This window comes from Phyllostomus discolor, chromosome 1, assembly GCF_004126475.2.
Source record: "Phyllostomus discolor isolate MPI-MPIP mPhyDis1 chromosome 1, mPhyDis1.pri.v3, whole genome shotgun sequence".
Taxonomy (NCBI): domain Eukaryota; kingdom Metazoa; phylum Chordata; class Mammalia; order Chiroptera; family Phyllostomidae; genus Phyllostomus; species Phyllostomus discolor.
The window spans coordinates 95,593,143-95,620,433 of record NC_040903.2 but is presented as its reverse complement, the minus strand read 5'-3'; the positions used below and the strand labels follow the sequence as shown (position 1 = coordinate 95,620,433).

Here is a 27,291-nt window from a genome sequence, read left to right as displayed (position 1 = left end):
GATGTTTCCTATCTGACCCAAGCTCCCTCAGTTCCTGTCATACATGTCCCTTCTGTCTCTTACACATGTCAGAGAAACTCCTGCCTGACACCTTTGCCCTTACTTCTTTTGTATAGTATCTGTCACTCCCATTAGAATGTAGGTCCAGAATAATAGAGATGTCTGTTTATTACTTGCTTCATTCACTATCATATTCTTAATGTGTGCCTGACATTAACACTCTTTTGAAATACTGAATAAATCTGAGTATTTTGAATGGAAATACCACTAGTCCTAAATATTCTAAGTTTAATTTATATGACTTTTAACATGTTCTGATATATTTGTATATATAAAATTAGCTTTGGTTTATACTCATTAAACATTTCTATATCCTAACAGAGAATAAGTCTTATAAAGCCAATACTGACATTTATACTGTTCTTGAGAGTACTGTAACAGGGATATGACTATGCCAACCAAAGAGTTTGTAAACATCATCAACATGAAGAAGTCAAATGTCATGTTTTTCAGTTAAATAGTTTGTAGATGTCTGACATTTTTTATAGCCAGTCATTCCTTAGAGCTGTCATATGCTCTATCTTAAAACATATTCTTAATAATTTTGCTTGAGATATCTGCCCTTATGAAGTACCCTGTGTCTATAATACTTATGGAATAAAATGAACCCTTATGTGTGGCTCATACTTGTAAGCTTCACTTAGGTGTTTAATTTAGCAAAATAGTGAGGACTTGGACCAAATAAAGAAATAAAAAATATTATTCAGCACTCACATTCAGAAAGCAAGCTGAGAATCTGGTATTTCTAAGTTTACATATGGTAGTCATGTGATCTGTAAAATCTTAGCCTTCCAAAATGTGTTTTCAAATGCATGCCTGGAAAAAGCAATAAATGAAAACTCATGCAGGAAGGACTGTTGTGATTGCCTGTTGTCCTTGATAACCTTGCATTCCCAGGTACTGCACCCTCTGTTTCTTTCAGATTGTTATGATAACAAACTTAGCATATTTTTGTGTGTTTTGCCATTCTCCATTTTAGCCTCTAAGATACTAAAATGTGACCATTTCATAATTTGAAAACAATGTATATAATCAAACATTTTATATGTAAGATGACTTACCTTGTGTATGAATTAGCAAAAACTTTATGTTTAATATAAAGTATTTTATTCATTTAAACAATTGCTTACAAAATAGAAATCAGAAATAATATGTAAGACATAATTTATTTTAGAAAGTTAGATGACTTTTTATTTACTTCTGTCATTTACAATTTGAATCTCATTCAAAAAGATTGCATTAAAAAATAAATTTAGTGCAATGATTTCTAAACATTTGTTTCTTCTTGAAATCCTTCTGCAAAGCTCTTTTAAAAAATTTTTTCATTGCATATCATTGTGGCTTGCTTTTCTTCTTGCCATACAACCCTGATGTCCTTTACAATATCTGGATTTGTTGTTCTTCTCCAGATGTTCCTCATGTTTGTTTTTCTATCCTGGTGTCTTGATATCTTTTTAATAATAAATTCCATACTTTTCACTTTGGTAGCTTATAGAAATTTCTAATATTTATATATGGTCTGTTAAAGGTAATTTTTTTCAAAGAATGGTGATCATTAATCCTGCATATAGTAAAGTAGAATGTGTATTCCTTAAGCAAAATATAGGCTCCTATGTGCATAAGGACAACTCTTGTTTGCTTCAGTCAGATACAATTTTTATGGGGAAAAATTTTTACACTGGCTATTAAGAAATATTCCATTCTCTTTTAATATATTTGAGTTGCATGTGTGAACAAAATTATAAAGAATTTCCAGTGACTCATTCTTAGATTTAGCTATCTGGCATTCTATGAAGCCTTTCGTATTAAAACCTCTTAACAGCTCTCAGTAAAGCCTTGGCAGTAGAGCTTGTCTCCTGTACCTATCAAAAGCTCAGATTTTTTCCCAAGCTCCATCACTAGCAAGCAATATTGCATAGTTATTAAAATATGGGAATTAACTACAAAATCTGCAAGTTGCAAAGTGTTGTAAATCAACTAAGCAATTATCATGAGATTTTTTAGAATGACTGAGAACAAATTCAGAATTATGAAGTTATTATCTAATAACCCAACAAGTGATGTGAATAAAACCTTGATAATATTAAAATTATCAACCACTGCAACACTCTTTTCTGCAAGCAGGTCTATGGGTCTTCAGGCTAATGCACATAGATTGATAAACTATAATCATTCTGTGAAAGCTTCATTTATTCCAGTTGCTGAGAATTGTGTTTAGAGAATTTGTCATCCAAATAATCAGCAAATCTAAATCTGCTATTTGTTTTCATTTAATAGGCAGACAGGTTATCACCATCTTAGACTCAGTCCTAGTAATACTTTGAAACTAACTGCTAAAAACTGAATTTTAAAGGCAGCATTTTATTATTTCTTTTTCCCTCTCTCTGTCTATAGTAGAAAACTCAAAGCAATCTACATACACTTTGAAAATATATGTTAAATAGGCACAGGCCACAGTCTCTCAGCAACTGTGCTGTTGCAAAGGACCCCTAGTCCTCCATTCTGCACAATTCATTCTATACTCTGCTCTCAGAATTATGTTCTAATTATGCTGTGATCCTTTCATAAAGCTCCAGTTTCCTACCAAATAAGAGAAAACCTTCATATGGCTTTAATGTCCTCCATTATCCAGTCCCATGCAACATACTTTTTCTTTACTTTTGTTTGTATTGCAATCTAATATCCAATGGTGGGGGGGGGGCGGTAAGCTTAAACCATTAATCAATGAATAATAAAGTAACCATCCACATAATCACTGCCAGGAATGAAAAGTAGAATATTGTCATTACCACAGGAGGTACCTTTCTGTGTGCATGTTTCTCTTTATATCCTTAATTATCAGACTACCTCTTATTCTTCTTCTCATCCCTTTACTCTTTTGAGGGGAGATTTTCTATTTGTTTATTCCTTTGTGTCCTGGGTATGAACTCTGGCCTATAACAGGTCAGTAATTCATTCTCTAGGTGTTTTTAATATGCTGAGAAACTCAGTCATTAAGTTCTTAACTTTCATCGCTGCCTTTTCTAATTCCTAAATCTGTTTAGTTCTTTTTAAATTCTGCAGTGACACTTTCTGTAGTTTCCAATTTCCTGCAAGTTAAAAAAAATTACCCTTTAAATATAGTAAACTTAATGTTTATATATGTATCTGAAAATTTTAGTGTCTGAGTTCTCAAAAATCTGTTTCTGCTGGATATCATTTCTGCTTGTTCTGTATATGAAATATAATTACCTTTTATATATGTTTGACTTTTTCTTTGAACATTGTTCAAACAATTATTTAAAGGAATAATGTATGATCTAAGATAAAGATACTTTCTTCTAGAGAGAACTCTGTTTTTATTTATTTTTCTGTCAAGCATCTGGAGTCTCTATCTCTCACATCACCTTAAATTGAATTGAGAGAAATTTTGTTACCCTAGATTTCAATTCATAGGTTGAAAAATTTGAGATCCCAGGAAATAAAATTGAAGTAATGTAACTATGATGCTTTCCTCTTCTGTAACTTAATTGTGTGAACTTGAGTAGAAACTTTTGTTTCTAATTTTTCTGATTTCTTAAAATAATACAAAGCTGGTAACCCCTAAAATGGTGATTTTCTTTTTCTTTCAGCATCCATTTTATTTGTTTGGTGCTTTGTTTATACCAGTTATGGTGCACATTGCTTTTGTTTTGCTTTGTTTTTGATATCTTTGTTTCATTTTGAGTACATGACTTTTCCAAATATTAGGTTATAATTCTTTTGAAAGAACTAGCACTCATGGCTTTTTACCCTGTCTCTCATGATATTAAGTGTAGTAACTTAGAGCAGCTGCTCAATGCATGTTAATGGGTAAGTAAATGAGTGAATCAATTTTGGAAATACGTGCATGGATAAAAATGATTAAGCCAAGCTCAGTATTGTTGCCATAGAAAAGGAACAAGTGTGTTTTTTATTATAGGTTCCAGAGCTTCAATTTGATTCCTTTTATGTTTACCTGTTCAGTTATACTGGCTGATTGTTCTCATAAAGCACAACTGATTTGAGGTAGGAATTATGACTAGTTATCCAAATCAGTAATAAAGCTTAAAGACATTAAGCTAGAGAAAAAGTTATGTGATGTTATAAAAGTTTATTTAAGGCACAAAATTTTAAAAGTACATTTATCAATAAATCATTAAGCTTATTAAATTAACTCAGTATAACCTTTTCTATTCTGTACCTTCAGTTGATTCTATCGGGTGTTGGAAAGACCTCTGAGAGGGATCTATATGGCTAGGAATTGACTTATAAGTTGGAATTAAAGATAACTTCTAGAGGAAATTTAGCATTAAAATTTAACAAAATTTAGCATGATAAGCCATTTGCCTAAAGAAATTAAAAATAAAACAAAAAAGAGTCACTAATACTTTATATAAAGCATACATCGGGATGTCATTTTTCCCATGTAGATAATTTATCTCTGCAGTACAGTTAATTGATATTCTTAATTGTGTGTCAACTTAAAGAGTGTTATTAAACTTCCTCATGATTAAATTGCTTAAGAGATTTAAAAACTTAATAGATTTGTTAGATTTTAAATGCTATGGATAAATAGAAAATACACATGGTCCAAATTTTTTTGTAGAGGTTCCATTCAATAAAATCTTTCATGAACCATTTTCCTTTGGTCTGTCAATGAATAGATGTTCAATGCCTAGAAATGAATGAGAAGTATATAAGAAAATAAGTACATGTTCCCTATTGGCAGCATCTACATTGTAATGTGAACAGTCAAGACCCAGTAATTCTAGAATTTTCTGATTGGGTTTATATGCTCTCTGACTCTGATCTCTCTCTTGGAATTTCTTTAATCTATTCTGATTCTATGATCTCAAGACCTACTTTAGAACATTTGTGCAAAACATAGTCATTGGCTAGGTCTATACTTTGTCCAAAGAACCAAATAAACAGTACCAAATTCTTCCAATTGCCTGGAAATTTATTATGCACTTTAAAATATATAAAATATTTGGAGTCATCAAATTGTTTTTGAATTGATATAAATTAAATAGATGAAACAAATCAGTATTATGAAAAATGTTAATTTATTCTCAATACCTCTTATCTATTGATCTATCTTTGTTCATTAACATCAAAGACTACTATAGTATGAAAATGTCTTAGGAGCTTAACAACAACAACAAAAGACTGAAAGTTTTTTCTTTTGTCCTAGAGCCCTAGATAGTTAGTCAGGGTCTGGTATAGCATTTCAGTTGTCAAGGACATACCCTTCTGTATTGTTTCTCTACTGTGTGCGGTCTGAGATGGCTACCAGAGCTCCAGCTATGAATCATGTGCTCATTCCTGCTGAAAAGTATAAAAGACACAAGTTTCACAAAGCACCTTCTTACATCGATTTGGCCAGAATTACTCACATGTACTTTCATCTTGTTTAAAAGGAGACTATGGACACTTATTCTCAGTAGTGCTAACATTTCTTAAAAATTATAATTAGTGAAGAAGGGGAGGACAGTTACTGGGGGGAAAATGGCAGTCACTTTATCTAACTATTCATTTGCTGATTTATTTTACACAAAGATAAGATATAAACAGTTAAACAAGACCAAATTTTTTAAAAGAGAAAACACCAAACATAGTTTAGAAAACAAAAATTTTTAAAACATCAAAATATCACAATAATTGTAGATGGGCATCAATCTTAGAATAGATCATCTGGGTATCCAAAGTGAAAAGGGAAACTAAAATAATTAGTTACATTATTTTTGTTATTTTAAAAAAGGTATTACTAAAGTAAAGTGAGGCTCTCTTGGCTTTGAACAATTCAAAAATTTATTTCATGGGAAGTTTTAAGGAAAGACTAAATGTTATGATGGACAATATTCCTGTAATAGATGCAGTGGTTTTATGAAGCATTTACTTAGTGTTTGAGTAAAAGTGAAAAGCCAAGTATTATTTTACAACCCAATGAAAGCTATTTTGTGAGTTGCTAAAGAAAAATGATCCAAAGATAAAAACTGAGTATTTTGGCTTAGACTTAGGATAGATTTTCACCTGTCCAGAAGGTTGGGTGGACTATATACACTATGAATGGTTATCTGCAAATATTATTGTTCCTGAAAGATTTTGAACAAGTTTAGTAAATTAAGGAATAGATTACCTAATTTTTGGTAGTCTGCCAACATGTTTCAAACTATTGAACTTTCTTAACACTAGTTTTTTCTAAAAAGTTAAAGGGGCTTACTTGTTTACCTGTAAGAGGAAAAAATACAAAAAGATAAAAAAAGATGGAACAGAAACAAATTTACTGAATTTATAAATTACACGATTACCAAAAAAATAAGTGAATTTTCCATAGCAATAGTAAATAAGCTGTTTTTTTGCAATGAAATATGTATTTATATCCAAATTTCAAAACTACTGAGTAAATAACTTCTGGGGAATGTGATGTTATAAATTTTAGGTAAATTATATGTTCTCAGAATTTTTTGATCATTTCAGAAATTTGTATATAGGTTGTATATGTTAAAATATTATTTCACATATTTCTGAAATATATCAATAATGCATGCCTAAGAATAGATACAATAAATTTATGGTTTCTTTAATATAATTTTATTATTTATAAATATTAGATTAACCTTGGGATGGCAAGGGAAATGAATCATGGCCCCTGATGATTTGTTGTCACTTTTATCTCATTTTGAGATGGTAATGTTGTCATGCCCTGCGTAATAATGTTTCACTCAACAATGCACCACATACACAACAGTGATCCCATAAAATTATAATGTAGCCAAAAATCCTTATTGTCTAGTGACTGTTGAAAGTGTCCTAATACAACCCATGACTGGTGTGGTTGTGGTGATGCAGGTGTAGACAGGCCTACTGTGTTGACGGTTGTATAAAAGGGTAGCACATACAGTTATGCACAGTGCATAATACTTGATAATAAAAAAACTGTATTACTGGTTTATGTACCCACTGCAGTATATGTTTTATTATTTTACAGTGCATTCAAACAGTATACTACATTATACCTGCAGCAGCCTCATACATCTTGATTTTCCAAGTGTGTTGATTACATCATATTTTCTTGTGCTTCATTTACTTTTGTGTTGTTCTGTACAGGAACATGCTGTGCAGGCTTGTAGTCTAGGAGCAGTAGGCTATCCTGTAGAGCCCCAGTGTGTAATAGACTATACCATGTAGGTTTCTGTAAGTGCACTCTATGATGTTTGAACAATGACAGTTCACTCAAGGACACATTTCTTAGAAGGTATGCCTGTTATTAATTGGTGCATGTCTGTAATTAAATGAGAGCTGACAAGAAATTGGGCACTGTTTAATAATATGCTGCATTACACACACAAGTTGTATTTCTAAGTTAATTCTCTCAAAAGGCAAAAGCAATTTTTAGACTGTAAGCAAAACTCTTTGAAGAATTAATCTTTGCTTCTAGGGAGCAATAGAGATTGACATCAAGGATTTCTCTTATTTCCCTGTAGGAAGAACCTTTTGTAATGGTGTCTGAAAATGTCCTGGGTAAGCCGAAAAAATACCAGGGCTTCTCCATTGATGTTTTGGATGCCTTATCTAACTACCTGGGTTTTAACTATGAAATTTATGTCGCACCGGATCACAAGTATGGAAGCCCACAGGAAGATGGGACATGGAATGGCTTAGTAGGAGAACTAGTCTTTAAGGTAAGCATTTATTAATTAATTGATCTATTTATTTATTATATATCTAAAGATTGAACTATAACTCTTGGAAGCTAATTTAATATAAAATAAATGCAAGGCAAAGCATTAAATGGTGGTGTTGAATGCCAAAGTCTTAGCCAATGCTATTTTAGGAACTTTGAGGAAAGAATTATTAATGACAAAATAAAGCTAAATTTTAGAATATTTTCTATGATATGATACGATAGATAAGTATCTAGAGCACTAACTTACCTTTGCCAGATTTGTAGTCTAAACATTTTGTCAGTATACGGTACATGATGAAGTCACAATGCAATTTACAAACACAATTCATGTCATTATTTTCTTTTAAAAACTCAGTGTTATTTGCAGTAAGTAAATAAAATCCTGATCATTAGGAACTAATCTTTTACTTTTAGGATATAAATATATAAATAAGATAAATAAATTTTTACTCACATTTTTGTCCTCCTTTCAATTCTCAAAGAGCTGTTGAAATTTCTCTAGTTTTTAGTCTACATTTCTGTCAGGTTTCCTTTTTTTTTTGAAGCTTTTTAAAATAGTTTGTATACATTTTAATTATTATGATTTACTGATTAATTGTTAAACAGGATTAAGCCTGTAACTTTGATTTAAATGTGTCCTATTGTTTTCCTGTGTTCCTTCTTTTCTTCCCTTCCTTTGGGTAAACTAAATGTTTTTAGTATTTGATTTTATGTTCTTTTTTGGCTTTTTAGCTTTGGTTCCTTGTAGTTTTATTTGTCTGTGGTTAGTCTAGAGAACGTAATATGCATTCTTAACTTATCACATTCTATCTAGGGTAATATTATGCCATTTCACATTTTAAAAAGTAATAAACTTACAGCAATATAAATCAATTTACACCCACCTTATCCTTTGTGCTATTGTGGTCATATATTTTATGAACTCCACAGTAAAGTGTCATAGTCTTTTATTTAAACAATCAATTGTCTTTGAAAGGTGTAAGTAGAGCAAGAAAGACAGTTTTGGTATTGGACCACTTATCTACTAGTTCTGGGGCCCTTCATTCCTTTCTACATTTGTGAACTTCTACTTGTTATCATTTACTTCAACCTGAAGAACTTGTTTCAGAATATCTTGAAGTACAGTCCTAAAAGTGGCATACACTCTCAACTTTTCTTCACCTTAAAATGTCTTCATATACCTTCATTTATTAATAGTGTTATTAGTATATATATCCAACTCTGAGTTGACAGATTTTTTTGTCTTTATGTTTTCAAATAGGAACATTGCTGGTCTTGATAAACATTTAACAAGAGCACTGACAGCCTCAGAAAATAATCATATATAATCAAAATATACTTTTGTTCATACTTTTAAATTGTCTAAGGGGAAAATTGTGGATAAAATCTTATTTCTAAAATCAAGGCTGATGATTTTAAATCAAGAGTAACCTTTAATTTTAAAAATCAAAATAAATGTATTCAACAATTTGTATACAACAATAATTTTTAAAAACTGAGATATAATTGACATATAACATTGTATTAGTTTCAGGTGTATAAAATAATAATTTGCTATATGTATATATTAAAAATGATCACCAAAATAAGTCTGGCTAACATCCATTATCACACATAAAAGTTTTTAATATTCATCACTTTAAAGATGCCATTCTATTGTCTTTTGCCAAATTTATTTCTGATGAGAAGTTGACCATTACTTGTATATTTGTTATTTGGAGGGTTTTTTTTTCCTTTTTTCTTTTAGTGTGGAGGTGGCCTTTTTTACAATTCCCTCTTCTTTCTTGATGTTAAATTATGATGTGCCCAAATGTGGTTTTCTTTGTCTTTAATTCTGCCAGGGGTTCAGTGAGCTTATGTTATGTTTTACAAAATTCATAAATGTTGACAGTTATTTCTAAAAATATTTTTTCTACCCTTTTTTCTTTCTCCTCTCAAGTTAAGGCTCATAGAATATTTAAGTGAGAACTCTCAATGCTCCCCTACTGAAGAAGTGAGGAGTACAAATGTATTAGTGGAAAGCTCACTTCCAACTATTACTTTTTTAGGGGGGGTGATTTTTTAATTTTTTTTATTATTGTTCAAGGACAGTTGTCTCCATTTTTCCCCCACTGCTCCCACCCACCCCAGCCATTCCCACTTCCCACCCTTGATCCTACCCCACTTTGGCTTTGTCCGTATGTCCTTTATATGTGTTCCTTGACAATCCTTCCCCTTTCCCCCCATTATCTCTTCCCACCCCCCTTCTGGTTACTCTCAGTTTCTTCTTAATTTCAGCGTCTTTGGTTATACTTTGCTTCCTTGTTTGTTTTGTTGGCAAGTGCCTATCAGTAAATGGATGGAACAATAACTGTGGTACATCTACCCTTTGAAATACTATGAGCCTAGATGGCTCTGGAGAGAATTATACTAAATGAAATAAGCCACGCAGTGAAAGACAAATACCAACTATTATTTGTTTTAACATTTTAAGAATTTATTACATAACAATCAAATAAGCAATAAATGCTGTTCTTCATAAACAATTGATTTAATTGCTTTCATTTGCATGTAAACGCATGTATTTATTGGATATAACTTTATAGTTCCTGTGGGTCCTTTTACAAAGTATTATAAAAAGTCAGGCTTAAAGAGGATAAGTGAGGAATGTATACATTTTAGCCAGAAAAACCATAAAGCTATTTATCTTTTTTCTAATTTTATTTTAATCATTGTTCATGTACAGTATTCTGTCCTTTACTCCCATCCCAGCCCACCCACCTATCCCTCCCCACCTCCCTCCCATTTCCACTCCCCCTAGTTTTTGTCCATGTGTCCTTTATATTTGTTCCTGTAAACCCTTCCCATTCTCCTCTGAAATTTCCCTGAAATTCCTTCCCCTCTCCCCTCTGGTCACTGTCAGCCTGTCATCTATTTCAGTGTCTTTGGCTATATTTTGCTTGTTTGTTTGTTTTGTTGTTTAGGTCCCTGTTAAAGGTGAGATCATATGGTATTTGTCTTTCACTACCTGGCTTATTTTGTTCAGCATAATGCTTTCCAGCTCCATCCATGCTGTTGCAAAGGGTAGGAGCTCCTTCTTTCTTTCTACTACATAGAATTCCACTGTGTAAATGTACCATAGTTTTTTTATCCATTCATTTACTGATGGGCACCTAGGTTACTTCCAGCACTTTGCTATTGTAAATTGTGCTGCTATGAACATTGGGGTACATAGGTTCTTTTGGATTGGTGTTTCAGGGTTCTTAGGATATAATCCCAGCAGTGCAATTGCTGGGTCAAAAGGCAGATCCATTTTTAGTTTTCTGAGGAAGTTCCATATTGTTTTCCATAGTGGTTGTACCAGTCTGCAGTTCCACCAACAGTGCACTAGGGTCCCCTTTTCTCCACAACCTCTCCAACACTTGTTTGTTGCTTTGTTTATGATGGCCATTCTGAGTAGTGTGAAGTGGTATCTCATTGTGGTTTTAATTTGCATCTCTATGATAGCTAGTGATACTGAGCATCTTTTCATATGTCTCTGGATCATCTGTATGTCCTCCTTGGAGAAGTGTCTGTTCAAGTTCTTTGCCCATTTCTTAATTGAGTTGCTTGTCTTTGTAGAGTGGAGTCATGTAAGTTATTTATATATTTTGGAGATTAAACCTTTGTCTGAGGTATCATGGGCAAATATGTTTTCCCATACAGTTGGTTCTCTTTATTTTAGTACTGTTTTCTTTAGCTGTGCAGAAGCTTTTTATTTTGATGAGATCCTATTTGTTTATTCTTTCCTTTATGTCCTTCACTCTAGGGGACATGTCAGTAAAAATGTTTCTGTGTGAAATATCTGAGATTTTCCTACCTACATTCTCCTCTAGGACTTTAATGGTGTCACGGTTTATATTTAAACCTTTTATCCACTTTGAACTTATTTTTTGGAATAGCCTGTGAAGGATAGGGGTTAGCTCTTCCTTAAATGCTTTGTAGAATTCTCCTGTGAAACCATCTGGTCCAGGGCTTTTGTGTGTTGGGAGTTTTTTTTTATTACTGCTTCAATTTGCATCTGCTGTTACTGGTCTGTTCAGGCTTCCTGCTCCTTCTTCATTGAGTTTTGGAAGATTATATTTTTCTAGAATTTTGTCCATTTCACCTAGGTTTTCAAATTTCTTGCCATACAGTTCTTCGTAGTAATTTCTTACAATCCTTTGTATTTCTGTGGGGTCAGTTGTAATCTCTCCTCTTTCATTTCCCATTGTGTTTATTTGGGTCTCCTCCCTTTTTTTCTAGATGAGTCTCCTTAAAGGCTTGTAAATTTTGTTTATCTTTTCAAGGAACCAGCTCCTGGATTCATTGATCGTTAGAATTGTGCTCTTAGTCTCCATGTCATTTAGTTCTGCTCTGATCTTGGTTATTTCTTTCCTTCTGCTTGCTCTGGGCTGTCTTTGTTGTTGTTCCTTGAGTTCTTGTAGACGTAGGGTTAGGTTGTTTGTTTGAAATGTTTCTGTCTTTTTTAGGCAGGCCTGTATTGCTATGAACTTCCCTCTCAGGACTGCCTTCACTGTGTCCCATAAGTTTTGGGTTGTTGTGAGTTCATTTTGATTGGTTTGCAGATATTTTTTGATTTCTTCCCTCATTTCATTCTTGACCCATTTATTGTTTAATACCATGCTATTTAATCTCCATAATTTTGAGTGTTTTAGGTTCTTTTCCTTAGGGTTGGTTTCTAGTTTCAGTCCTTTGCAACCTGAGAAAATCCTTGGTATGATTTCAATTTTCTTGAATTTGTTGAGGCTCATTTTGTGTCCTATCATGTGGTCTATCTTTGAATATGTTCCATGTGCATTTGAAAAGAATGTGTATTTAGCTTCTTTGGCATGGAGGGCTCTGTATATATCAGTTAAGTCCATTTCATCTAGGGCATTGTTCAATGCCACAATATCTTTGTTTATATTTTGTTTGGAAGATCTGTCCATTTTTTACAGTGGGGTGTTAAAATCCCCCATATAATTGTGTTGCTGTCAATATCTTTCTTGAAGTCCTCTAAGATTTTCTTTATGTATTTGGGTGCTCCTATGTTGGAGCAGCCAAATCCAAAATATGTGAATATATATTTACAATGTTTATGTCTTCTTGGTGGATTCTTCCCTTGAGTATTATAAAATGACCTTCTGGGTCTCTCTTTATGGCCATTTTTTAAAAGTCTATTTTATCCGATATGAGTATTGCTACCCCGTTTTTTTTTCCCTGTCTGTTTGCTTGGAAAATTTGTTTTCAGCCCTTCACTTTCAGTCTGTGTAGGTCTTTTGTCCTGAGGTGGGTCTCTTGTAGGCAGTATATGTGTGGGTCATGCTTTCTTATCCATTCAGCTCTTCTATGTCTTTTGATTGGAGCATGTAATCCATTTACATTTATGATTATTATTGATAGGTACTTATTCATCGCCATTTATGTACCTGTGTTCCGCTCTCTTCCCACCCCTCTTTTCCTTCCTTTCCTCAAAGCAGTCCCTTTAGCATCTCTTGCAGAGCTGGTTTGGTGGAGGTATATTCTTTTAGACTTCTTTTGTCGGGGAAGCTTCTTATTTGGCCTTCTATCTTGATTGAGAGCCTTGCTGGGTAAAGTAGCCTTGGTTGCAGGCCTCTGGTTCTCATTACTTGGAATATTTCTTGCCATTCTCTTCTGGCTTGGAGCGTTTCCATTGAGAAGTCAGCTGCTACCCTTATTGGGGTTCTCTTGTATGTTACTTCCTTTTTCTCCCTTGCTGTCTTTAAGATTCTGTTTTTGTCTTGAAATTTTGCCATATTAATTATGATGTGTCTTGAAGTGGGCCTCTTTGAGTTCCTGTTGATTGGGACTCTCTGTTTTTCCTGGATTTGTGTGACATTTTCTCTCATCAAATTAGGGAAGTTTTACATCATTACTTTTTCAAATAGTCTTCCTGTTTCTTGCTGTTCTTCTCCTTCTGGTGTCCCTATTATATGGATATTATTATGTTTCATATTGTCTTGCATTTCTCTTAATCCCTCTTCATTCTTTCTGAGCCTCTTTTCCTTTTCTTGCTCTTTCTGGGCGTTTTTTTTCTACTTTGTCCTCTAGCTCACTGATCCAATCTTCTGCTTCATCGATCCTGCTTTTTATTCCTTCTACTGTGTTCTTCAGTTCAGAAATTGTATTCTTCATTTTTTCTTGGCCCTTGATGATAGTTTCTATTTCCTTTTTCATGTTGATATAGTTTGCGGTGAATTCATTGTAGTTTCCCTGTAGTTTCTGGTACCTCATTGTGAGCTCATTGAGCTTCCTGATAATCATTTCTTTGAATTCAATATCTGGTAGTTGAGTTGCCTCTATTTCATTTAGCATTCTTTCTGAGGCTTCTTCCTTTCCCTTCATTTGGGGATTCTTTGTCTTCCCATCATTTGTGAGACTCCTCTTGTTAGCTTCATTTTCTGAAATTACTCTGTTCTTGTGTGAACTTCTGTGGTAGAATACCTGCGAGATTCAGTGGTGCAGTCTTCATCAGGTATCCTGGTGTTCACAGCTTCCCTTTACTCTTTTGTGATCAGTTGGAGGGGGAAGGCAAAATGGTTTAGGACTGCAAGAGAATATCCTATGATATTAACAGTAGCAGCCAGTAGAGAAGAGATAGGAGATCCTTTGGCTATGTATAGTGTTAACCATGATCTTCCACCCCACTAGCCACTTTTTAGAAAGGATGGAAAGAAGATAAGACTCTTGTTGGGGAGGAAAGGATTGTGAGTTGGATCTAGAAAGCAGTGAGGTTGTGGGAGGTCAGATTATGAGGTAGGGTGAGAGTAAAGAATAGTAAATAGGTGTCGTGTGTGAGAGAATAGAGTTAACCACTACAGTAATAGAGTTCAGGAAACTGTGAAGTGGGCTAAGATCTTGGAGGGGTGTTGTGTAGTTTTCACAATTGTATGGAATAGCTTTTATTTACAGTAATACTACAGCAATCATATGACAGAATCTATGAGATCTAGATAACAAGAATAGGGAGTATAGAACCTTGAGTAGTGTACTAATGGAACACAAATCAAGGACACTAAATTGGCAATACACTATGAATGAGATAACAGGGGAAACGTCAAATGATACAATATAACCAACCAAGCAAAGAAGACTATACAGAAAGAAGAGGAACACCAAAATACTATTACAATAAAAAATGTAAGAATAATGAAAAAATTATAATACATATATGCAATAACTTGCCGGTTCAAAAAAAAAAAAAAAAAAGAAGGAAGGAAAAGCAGCAGAAGATGGAAGGAAGAAGAGATAAATTTGGAAAGAAAGAAGGAATAACACTAGAAAGAAAGAAAGAGAAGCATAAGGAATTGAGAAGTATAAAAATAATAAGAATTAAAAAGTAAAAAGTTACTTTAAAAAAGACAAAATCAAACAATCGAACAAAAAAAAAACCTCTTGTTGGTTTCAAACAGGCCAAACCAGTTTTCCTGGTCTTGCTGGCTTCAGGAGACTGAGGAGCGACTGGTATTGCTTTTCTCTCTTCCATTCCAGCACTCAGTCAGCCTCTGGAGTACTGTCCCTAGGGCTAGCGGTGCGTTCTCCCCAGAGCCAGTCTGGTGTCTCTCTGCAGGCCCTTGGGTGTGGGATCTGGGTCCTCCTAAGGATGCTCTCCAGAGCTCACAGCCATGGGCTTCCAGGATCCTGCGGAGTGCGGAGTGTGCTCACCTTCCCTGTGTTCACGGTGGTGGGAACCGGTGATCCTGCGGAGCGCCTGCGCCTTTTCTGGGGTCACGACTGTGGGCTCCGGGTCTTCCACAAAACCACACTCTCTCCAGGTTTGGGGTGCGGGTGCACAGCCAGGCCGCCCTTTGTTGCACAGGCTGCAGCGCACACACTTCCCAGGGCTATCAGTGGGTACTCACAGCCCCTGTGTGATTGCCACTCAGTCCTCACTCCCCTCTCAGTGCCTTCAAGCAGCCAGGCTTCCCCAGGTGCTGCTCAATTCTTATTTGGCCCGGGAGGGAGCGGTTGACCCAGCTCTCTCCCTAGTGCCCTGAGGCAAACCCAGGAGTGCCAGGCCTGGGGCTGCAACCTCCCTGGTCCCCATGCTGATCCCTGAGCCCTTTTTGTCCTGAAGCACTCTCTTTACCATCTGGTTTTTCAATGTCCACTACAGTTTTTGATCTCCTGTTTTCATATATGCTGTGATACTGTTGGTTGTTTGCTCTGTTCCTTTGTAGATTGGATAGGTTTTTCTCCCATGTGTAGGGGGAAGTGGAATCTGCTCCTTCCTACCACACCGCCATCTTCTCTCCCCCTCTAAAGCTATGTATTACAACAAGATTTTTATTTTATTTAGAAGATATTTAGCCATTCTGATGAGACTTTGAGAAACAGCAATTAAGCAGAGGGAGGAGACCAAGCCTACATAAGGGTTTGTTGGAGTGGGCAGAGAGATTGGGACAAAAGTGAGAGGATGTGGTGCTGTGAAAATCAAGAGAAGATAACATTTTCAAAAGAAAAACATAGCCAGCATTACAGAGGGATCACCAAGATGCTGTGGTACATAAAATTCTCCCTAACTATTCTGTTACCACTAGAGATGAAAGTTCCAGTTTTCAGCAATTTAAACTATTTATTCAATTGTACAAGCAATACAGTAAAATTCAATAAAGTGATTTAAGTTATCCAAAAAGATTTATTTTATTAAAACTTTATCAGGTTAATAACTGCTATAAAGCAAAATAATAGCATTGCAATGGCTTAATAATATTATAACAAAGTTCCAGTAAAGTTATTGTTGTTACATATTTTATTAGCATAAACTTTTTTATGAATCTAAGTGTATTTTAAATAACAGTAAATGCTGTCAATGAATGCCTCTATCCATGACAATGAGACTTCTAAAATTACAAGATTAATTGTTGGTCTTCCTGAGGTAAAGTCAAAACTAAAAACAAATGTTTCTCAGAGTCTTTGTCACAATGATGATGGTGGACAGACTGTAACATTAAAAAAGAGTTCAAGAGGAAATGTGGAAAGTTTCTGAGTTCATATGATTGTTCCACAGTGATTTCCATGGGTGACACTAAGGCTTCAGAGTTGGTTGATTTTATTAAAGAGGCTCCCCATTAAAACTGCATGGCAGAGATTTAATACACACATGATTTTTAGAGAGGAAAATATAACCAAAGAGAAAAAATGATTGCTTAAATGTACATATAGAATCTATTCAAAACTAAATATATAGCAAAGATCTGGTCTCTTCCATTTCTTATGTACTTCACTAGTTTTATAACTTTCTGTAATTACTATGTTCTTAAAATTTATAAGAACACAGATATGACCAAAAGATGTTTCAATGTGAAATAGATAAATGAAAGATATATTGTGCTCAGTACAGGTGCAATTATTAAGGGTGAATTAATGTGACTGATAAATTATTTTCTACTGGTTTAAAAGGGAAAAGCAGAAGTAAGAAGACCAGAGAGAACTCTGGATAGGAAATAGTAAGTGTATCAAGCTTAGCACAGAAGTACAAAAAATTAAGAAAAAACAGAATTACGAATTAGCTGGATGTTATATTATTTAGTTCCTTCTTTGGGTAGCATTCTTCAAGTTAAGCAGCTTTCAAAGTGGGGTAGTCATACATTAGGTATTAGAAGACTTTCTTTGGGGAAAAGTAATATAGGTAGCCTGCTAGGAAATAAATTTCTGTATTTTCAGTTCCTATAAGTAATCTTTCTTAAAAATGAAATGCTTAAAAAAATGAGATTGCCAAAAAGAAAACATGCAGTAAGAAGATGACTAAGTTGATTTTAGGATGAAGCTCTAAGAAAGACACCATTTAAAAATGATAGAAGAAAAGCATTTGAGAAAACATGTAAAACTTCATGGTCTCTAATAAATCATGAGGGTAAAGGAAGTAAATTTTCACTCCATGGAAACTCAGAAGATTTTGTAAGGATTTCTTTTTCAAGGCATCCTGAAGCTCTTGATCTTCTTCTGTGCCTCCTTTGTTCATCTCCATTCCCACTCTATGATCCTACATGTGGATCATGGGTTAGTGCTATAGAAGGTCATGCATGCACAGCTGACTGAGTTCATGTCTATACCACAGTAGCTAATGTGATCAATACAGCTTTCACTGATCCTCCAGTGTCCTTTAGTTCATTAGATATTGATTCTTTATTTTCATCTTTACAATGGCTACTACAAATATTTCCCATGCTTTTCAAGTTTCCATTTCTAGTCCCACTCTCCATCTATGAGAGTCTAGTGTTTTCTTACTCTTCAACCTAAAATCCATCCACGTATTTTCTTATCCTTAAAGGCAATACAAAGGCTTTAGATTAGAATAGAACATTAGTTGTGGATACGGGTAACACGTTTACTAGCCATGTGAGCATAGGGTAGTTTCTAACCTCTTTGAGTAGCATTTTCCACATCCATGGAATTAAGTTATTGTGAAGATTAGCTGTGAAAATTAATTCAGTAATGTGTTTCAGAGAAGGCAAATAGGCCTCCTCTTATCTGCTGACTCTGATAGATTGGTAAAATAACCCAGGTTATATATTTAAAAAATATAATAAGTTCAACACATATTTTGAAGGCAGACTGACAGAATCTGCTGACAGATTAGATGGAAAAGAGCAAAGAGAAACAAGTTTGTGCTTATAAATTAGATGAGGAAGAGCAACGCCAATGATATCTTCTTACCCAAGGCTTTGTATCTTATCTTTTCAGCTACAGAAGCAGAAAAAGACTTCCTGTATTCCCATTTCCCCCAGCTCCACTCACTATCTTACTTGTAACCGTGGACATCTCTCACCTGGATTGCAGCTATAGGTTTCCAATTACCCTCCCTCTTTCTACCATTGACTGCCTTCAATATATTTGACATAGCAGCTCAATGATCCAGTCACTTTTTTTTCTGAAAGCCATTTGATAGCCATTCCATCCAACTGAGAGTAAAAACCATCCTTAAAGTTACCTACATATTTTGCCCTACTAATTCTCTTGTGATTTGCTCTGTTTCTCCCTCACTCACCATGCTTCAAGCCCACAGTCCTCCTCACTGTTCCCCCACTTGCCAAACTTGGCCTTTTGACTTTCCTGAATCATCTTCCTAGAATTCTCCTCCTCCAGATATCTTTTCCTCCAGCTCATTTATTTTCCAGACTCTGCTGAAAACTTCTTATTAGAGGGGGCTGCCACAGCCACCCAATTCAAACAGCTTCTACCCTCTGTACTACCTATAACTTTATCCTGTTTTATTGTTCTCAGTAACCCATATCACCATCTTGCTAAGTACTTACTTGTTATTCTGCCTTCCCCTGCTGAAATGTAAGCTTAATTGGGGCAAAGAGTTTATACATTTGATTTACCACTGAAACCTCAGTATGAAGAAAATATTTTTACATCAAAGAATGAATAGCAGTCAAGTGACTTTTTATGACATCCATTAGATAATTACACTCCTCTAATTAAAATCTTCCAAGGGATCTCATTGTTCTTTAATAAAATCAATTAACCTATGATAGACTACTAAGTTTAGGCTTATCTAAAAGAAATTACCACTATAGAATATTTACACAGTGGAATACTATGCAGCAGAAAGAAATAAGGGACTCCTACCCTTTGCGATAGCATGGATGAAACTGTAGATTATTATGCTTAGTGAAATAAGCCAAGTGGTGTAAAACAAGTACCACATGATCTCACCTATAAATGGAATCTAATCAACAAAGAAACAAGCAAGCAAAATATAATCAGAGACATTGAAAAAAAGAACAAACTGACAATTATCTCAGGGGAGAAGTGGGGGAATAACAGAGGAAAGAAGGGGAAAGGTCAGGAAGGAACATGTATGAAGGACCCATGGACAAAGCCAAAGGGGGTGGGATTGAGGGTAGGGCAGGGGAGAGTGGTGGGGGGAAAATGGAGACACCTGTAAGAAAACCCAGGCACAGAAGTTTAAGTAACTTGCCCAAGGTCACATAGCTAATAAGCAGAAGAACTAGAATATGAGCCTAAGTTGTTTGACACCAGAGCCTATTCTCTTAACTGCTGTTCATATACCTCCTGAGAGCTTTCCAAACAGAAAATGAAGTAAACACTTTGATGTGAGTCTGGAGTTCAGGTAAGGAACCTGGGGTACAGAGATACATATGAGGCTACTTAGCATGGAATGAAATTTAAATTGCCCCTCTGTCATTCTTTACTTCTATCTCAATCTTTTGCATCTTGGTTCCTTTCTCACTGCTTAAAGCAAGCTCAGGTATTCTTTATCTTAAAAATAATCTTCTCATACTTCCCAAGCTGAATTAATTTGATGTCTTTGGTTGTGAATGGAGTCCACCTGAGTGAAAAGATAATGTAATGGCTCACAACTAACCAGGTATGTGAACCAAGCTCATTTCCTTAGGCCTTCTTATCTGCTCTCTTTATCTCAGCTCTGCTTTTCATTGTGTTTTCCCATTTCTTAGGCAGGCTTCCTTTTGTGTCAGCACAGTGACTTTCAGCAAACCCAGACTTACATGTCATCCTCTTACCCATCCCAACATCAACAGAGATTCTCTTTACCAACAGTTCCAACAAAGAGCCTCAGTTGTACACATTGTTTCAGGCACAGACGTAGCTGGGAGAGGCAGTGATTTCAGAGCCAGGTCTGCACCATGTACCCATCTTGAGCACTGAGGGTAGGATAGCTCAGTGTAAACACTTGAAAGTAAGCATGGGGGATGCTCATCCCCCAAGAAAGTTAGGATGCTATTATCGGAAGACAGGGAGAATGCATACTGGACAGACAAAACATAGGTATCTTTCAGAGCTTAAAAATAATGTTATGCATTACATGGACACCAACAATGGTTACATGTACACAAAAATTTAAATTACTAGCAAATCAAAAACTAATAATTAAATTATAAATTTAGGCTGTAATCTATTTGCAAAAGAATGATCAGTTGTTAGTATCACTGCCTCACTGCCTCACTGCTTCACTGCTTCACTGCTTCATTGCTTCACTGCTATGTGAGGAGGATATAAAATCCATAAGAAAATCTAAAACCCCAGTAGGTAATGCTATAAAAGAGATGAACTTAGAGTTCAAAAAGAGAAAAATGGTAGACAATATAAATCTAAAAGGAAATTTATTGTAGTGGAATAGGGCAGTTAAGGTACAAAAGTATGTATATGAAATATGAATGGTAATAAGAAAAAATCTATAGCTCTGTGCTATATAGCAGAACTATTTTATATGTTGTATTTCATAATAAAAATAGAACATTATTAGAATTAGAGGCTCAGGTTTTAGTCAGCAATATACTTGAAAGCACTGGCAATTAACACAGGTACATCAGCAAATTTAAAAACAATGGTTTGAAATAGACCAAACAATAGGTATTAGCTCTTGCATAGAGCTTACTATTGCTGATAAACGTTTCCATATTGTGTACTTACTAGCTCTCAGAATCAGCAACATCCCTACGAAGTAGATACTACTATTATCCCAATCTTGCAGATGGTAAAACAGAGAGATAATGGAACGTGCCCATAGTCACTTAGCCAAATTGTGCAGAATTTATGATTCAAACCCAGGCAGTTTGGATCCAGACTCCAAGTGCTCAATTCCATTAGGAGTTTACAGAGGAGAACAGAATTCCAGTGCAAGTTTAGTTTGGAAAGCATTTAGTAAACCAAGTCATGTGATGGTGAGAAAAAATATTACTCTGAACAGTTTAGCACAAGTTTTTAAGACATGCACTTTCAAAAACAGTTCAGGTAAAGTTTACAGATAGATACAAGTAGAAGACAAAAATAAGATTATATAAAGAAGGGTTTGGGGAGTTACTAAAAATATTTGCACCTATAAACTTCCCCCAAATCTCAATTCTTTCTCGAAATCCCATCTCTTCTCTTGCATATAAGAAAAATTAAGCACCTTAGAAAAGCATGCATTATTTTCTGCAGTCTGTGTCTCACTTCCCACTTACATTTTATCACATGTTGTGTACGTCACATTCAGCTTTTTATCTTCACAAGTTTTCAGCCCTAGTTAAACTCGTGCTTTCTTCCATAAGGCTTTCAAACTATTCCCTCTCCTGATAACCTTGTCTTCTGAAAACACCTATTTCACTTCTTTTCAGACTAATCTTTTGAAACATGAGATAGGTAGATCCATACAGGTATGTGTACCTGTGTAAGTATAGGTGTAGGCATAATGATATAGAGGCCTTTCCTTTGCATAGTCTTCTTTTGGAAGCCAGGAGGCTGAGGTTCTGTTTACTTTGTATGCCAAGCAGAATGCCCTACATTCATCTATTTATTCCCCACTCATTTTTGAATACATACAACATTCTGGGCAATGTGCCTAGCATCATAAATTCAAAGGAATGGAAGACATTGTTCTTGCCTTCAAAGATCTCATAGTGTACAGGGAAGACAAATGTGTAAATAAATAATTAAAATGCAGTGCTATAAATGCCATAGGGTAATACGTACGTGGTGCCATGGCAACCCAGGCGCGAAGTGGCAGCCTCTGCCTGGAGAGTTGAAAAGATTGCACAGAAGGGAAAAAGTTTGAGCTCAGTCTTGAAGATGAGTAGGAGTGATAGAGGCAAGAATAGGGATAATTATAAAAACATGTTTGCCATGCTAAAGAATTTGGACTTGATCATTTAGACAGTGAAAATTATAAAAGGTTTAAAGGTTCTTATGTAAGAAAAAGTGGGATTTAATTTATGTGTAAGGGAGATAGCTGAGGTAGGGCCAAGAATGCATTGGAACAAGGAAGGAAAAGGACGAATGGCTTTTTAATAATCAAAAGAGGAATAAAAGTGTCAGAACCAAAACAATACCAAAAAGGAGATCAACAAAAAGATATTCTTTTGAGAAAATAATATTCTAATTTATAATGACTAGAACTTGATTCCTTGGAAGAGAAGAGAAAGGGGGTGTTGAGATTCAGTGAGAAATGTATCAGAGGAAAATGAGCAGATGGACAGTCAATGACAGAAATAGAGAAAACAGAAAGAGAGCAGACTGGAAAAGGGCAACAGAGGTACAGAGTCTGGTTGTAGATGTTCTGATTTTGTGGTACCTGAAGAACATCCTAGTGGAATTTCTAGGAACAATTAGTAAAGGTGCATATGAATGTGAATGATGTCTATGGCTTAAAAAAGGTTTAGGAAATATAGGTATTTCTCTCACCTCCATTATAAGAACTAAATTGGGAGTATTGGATTAACATGAATATCATGCACAAAATGGTTATTTAAGGCTTTACATTAATGCATTCCAGCCTGGATAATGAGGACTACGATGTTACTTTTGCCACTAGAATGGACAAAAAAGCTAGAGTGGGGAGAGAGCCCGCTTTGGAAGAAGGGTTTAGAGGATCCCATCTGTAATGGAAGGGGTAAAGCTAGGGGTGGTTGGGAAGGCATCAGTCATAAAGACAGTCCCATGGGATTGGGTCTGTCTGTGCCACCAAAACAAGTTTTGGGAGGCACATTTATACCCATTCTTATCTCTATTTCTTAAGATGTCAAGATTGAAATAATTCCCCTGGTCTAGAGATGTTGCCTCTTTTTTTCTTGCATACATATTTGCTCTTTTAAAAATTATTTTATTTTATTTTATTAAACTTATTCTGGTAACATTGGTTAATAGGGTCATATAGGTTTCAACTGTATATTTTGAGCAGGTCACCCACTGGGATCAGGAGAATGTAGAGTATGAAGAACAATGCTTGTGGGTGAAGAGAGTCCTCAGTGGGATGTCTGAACACTATCAAATATACCCATGATTACAAAAAAATGGTTACATATTTTGATTACCTCTTTCCATTATTGTAAACCATCCTTGAAAATATCTGTATCCACCAAAAAAACTTCCCTCATCAAAAAACTCCCTTCACATATACCTGCTCAGTGATAAATGCTTGCAAGCCTACTGAAATGAAAAGGTAGCTTTGTCAAGGGAGTCAAGATAAAAATATGTAAAGAGTAAAGAGACAATTTTAGATCATTTAAATTGAACAGTGACTAAGATTTTAATTCTTAAATTAGACTAGGGAAGTATTAACAGACTGACTGAGTTTTCAAGAGTATGTCAGCTATAGTCAGGCAGGAAGTTCAGAAGTGCATGTGGTCAGAAGAATGTATGTTTTTATGTCTGAATCATGATTGTTAAAAATAATCTGCTTGATATATAGAGATGTGTGTGTATGTGTGTACATATATACATATATGTGTATCTGTATATATGTGTGTATATATATGTACATTGTGTGTGTGTGTGTGTGTGTGTGTGTGTGTGATGGAGCTGGAGCATAGATATGGGAAGCCACACAGCTGTGTAAGTAAAAAAGAAAAGACCAAAAATATTTGTTGTTGATATGGAAAGATTTTCACACTGATGAAGGAGAAGGAGATCTGTGAAAGAAAGTGAATTATGTAGATGCGAATTACTTCATGAATGGTTGTAGGAGCAATTTTCTAAATTTGCAGGTGATACTTAATTGGCAGACGTTGAAAACAGTAAGGAGCAATTCAATCACACAAAGAACCTGAATCATTAGGTACTTAGTCTAATAGATGGCAAGCACAGATAAGTAGTGAATAATAAGTCTTGAATCAAAGCAAAAGAACAGAGAGTGTTGCCAATGATAATGACACTGCCCAGGAATGACTCTTAGGTTTAAAGAGAACTTATAGAAAAAGACAAATAAAAAGTCAGTAAAAGATGGGTAAAATTAAAAAAAAGATGTTGTAGGTTATAGGATATAAATTAACAGACTAGTGCATCAGTCAAAGCCAAAGTGATATAAAGACTGGTGCTATGATGAGAAAAATCTCATAACTTGAGGGTATATAAATCCTGAAATCCACTGTTGGCTATTGAAATGCCATCTATTACCTAGATTTTCATCCATCTCTTGTCATGGTTTGAAGGTAAAATTAATGAGAAAGATAACTTCCAGACATAAAAGAGAGTGCAAATTTGGGTGAAAATATTCTAAGTAACTTTTATTTTTTAATTTAATTTTTATTGTATTTTTCCATTACCATTTAGTCCCCTTATTCCCCCTCCCCACCATCAGTCACCACAGTGTTGTCCATGTCCATGAGTATTTTCCCTTTTTGCTCAATCCCTCTACCCTCTCACCTCTCCCTCTTCCCACTAGCTGTCTTCCTGCTCTCCATCTATTAGTCTGTCCCCATTTTCCTTGTTAGTTCAGTTAGTTTATTAGATTCCACATATGAGTATTTGTCTTTCTCCAGCTGGCTTATTTCACTTAGCATAATTTTCTCCAGGTCCATCCATACTTTCACAAAAGGGAAAACTTTCCTCTTTTTTATAGCCAAGTAGCATCCCAATGTGTGAATGTTCCATAGCTGTTTTATCCACTCATCTACTGATGGACATTTGGGTGCTTCATTATCTTGGCGATTGTAAATAATGCTGCAACGAACATAGAGGTGCTTGTGTTCTTTTAAATTAGTGTTTTGGGTTCCTTTGGATATATTCCCAGAAGTGGGATCACTGGGTCAAAAAGTAGATCCATTTTTAATTTTTTGAGGTATATCCATAGTGCTTTCTACCATGGCTACACCAATCTGCATTCCCACCAACAGTGCAAAAGGGCTCCCCTTTCTCCACATCTTAGCCAGCACTTGTGATTTGTTGATTTATTGATGGTAGCCATTCTGACAGGTGTGAGATAATATCTCATTGTGCTTTTAATTTGCATTTCTCTGATGATTAGTGATGTTAAGCATCTTTTCAAATGTCTATTGGAGATCTCTATGTGCTCCTTGGAGAAGTGTTTATTCACGTCCTTTGCCCTTTTATTTAATTGGATGGTTTGTTTTTCAGTGTTGAGTTTTGTGAGTTCTTTATAAATCTTGGATATTAACCCTTATCAAATGTATCAATGAATATGTTTTCCCATTCTGTGGGTTGTCTTTTTATTTTGTTGTGACTTCCTTTGCTGTGCAAAATCTTTTCAGTTTGATATCGTCCCTTTTGTTTATTTTTTTCTTCTTTTGCCTGAGAAGATCATGTGAAATACTGCTATGAGCAGTGTCTAAGATTTTGCTGCCTATGTTTTCTTCTCTGTTTTTTATGGTTTCAGATCTAACAGTTAAGTCTTCAATCTGTTTTGAATTTATTCTCATGTATGGTGTAAGAAGATGGTCTAGTTTCATTTTCCTGCATGCATCTGTCCAACTTTCCAACATCATTTATTAAATAGACTATCTTTAGCCCATTGTATGTGTTTTCCTCCTCTGTTGAATATTAATTGACTGTAAAGGTTTGGGTTTATTTCTTCACACTCTGTTCTGTTCCATTGATCTATATGTCTGTTTTTATGTCTGTACCATGTTGTTCTGATTACTACAGCCTTATAGTATAGTTCGATACTAGATAGTATGGTTCCTTCAAATTTGTTCTTCTTTCTCAAGATTGCTATTTGCTCTGTGGGGTCTTTTGTGGTTCTACACATATTTTTGATATATTTGTTGTAGTTCAGTAATATGTCATTGAAATCTTGATAAGAATTGCATTGAATTTATAGATTGATTTGGGTACCATGGATATTTTAGTGATGTTAATTCTTCCTATCCATGAATGCAGTATGTGCTTCCACTTATTTGCACTTTTTTCAATTTTTTTCTTTAGTGACTTGTAACTTTCCAAGTACAGGTCTTTTACATCCTTGGCTAGGTTTATTCCTAGGTATTTTATTCTTTTGTAGCAATTGTGAATGGGATTGATTTCTTAATTTCCCTTTCTGTTAGTTCATTATTAGCATGAAAGTGCAACTAATTTCTGGATATCAATTTTGCATCCTGCAACTTTGCTGAATTCTTTTATCAGTTCTAGTAGTTTTTTTGGTGGAATCTTTGGGGTTCTCTGTGTACAGTATCATGTCATGTGCAAATAAAGACAGTTTTACTTCTTCCTTTGCAATTTGGATGCCTTTTATTTCTTCTTCGTGTCTGATTAATGTGGCTAGGATTTCCAATACTATGTTTAATAAGAGAAGTGAAAGAGGATATTACTATCTTGTTCCCAATTTTGAGGGGAACACTTGTAATTTTTGCCTATTTAGTATGCTGCTGGCAGTGTGTTTGTCATATATGTCCTTTACTATGTTTAGGTATGTACCTTTTATCTCACTTTGCTGAGAGTTTTTATCATAAGTGTGTGTGGGATTTTATCACATGCTTTCTCTGCATCTTTTGATATGGTCACATTTGTGTGATCACAGGTTGATCACATTTATTGATTTGCAAATGTTGTACCAACCTTAAATTCCTAGGAAAAAATGATCATAGTGTATGATCCTTTTAATGCATTTCTGTGTTTGGTTTGCTAATATTTTGTTGAGGATTTTAGTGTCTATGTTCATTGGCGATATTGACCTATAATTTTCTTTCTTTGTACTGCCTTTACCTGGTTTGTGATAAGGACAATGCTGGGCTCATAAAATGAATTTGGGAGCCTACCCCCTCTTGAATTTTATGGAATAGTTTGAGAAAGAGAGGTGTTAGTTCTTGAAATGTTTG

The 27,291-nt window shown here is 34.9% G+C and overlaps 1 protein-coding gene across 2 annotated transcripts in view; it reads left to right on the top strand.

Moving 5' to 3' along the window:
- Positions 1-27,291, top strand: part of GRID2 (glutamate ionotropic receptor delta type subunit 2) — a 1,446,155-nt gene that overhangs the window by 1,049,828 nt on the left and 369,036 nt on the right. For both annotated transcript variants that reach the window (XM_036026381.1, XM_028505846.2), the window contains exon 10: positions 7,548-7,745. In XM_036026381.1, the coding sequence (XP_035882274.1) occupies positions 7,548-7,745 (198 nt within the window). The remainder of the gene's footprint in view (positions 1-7,547; positions 7,746-27,291) is intronic.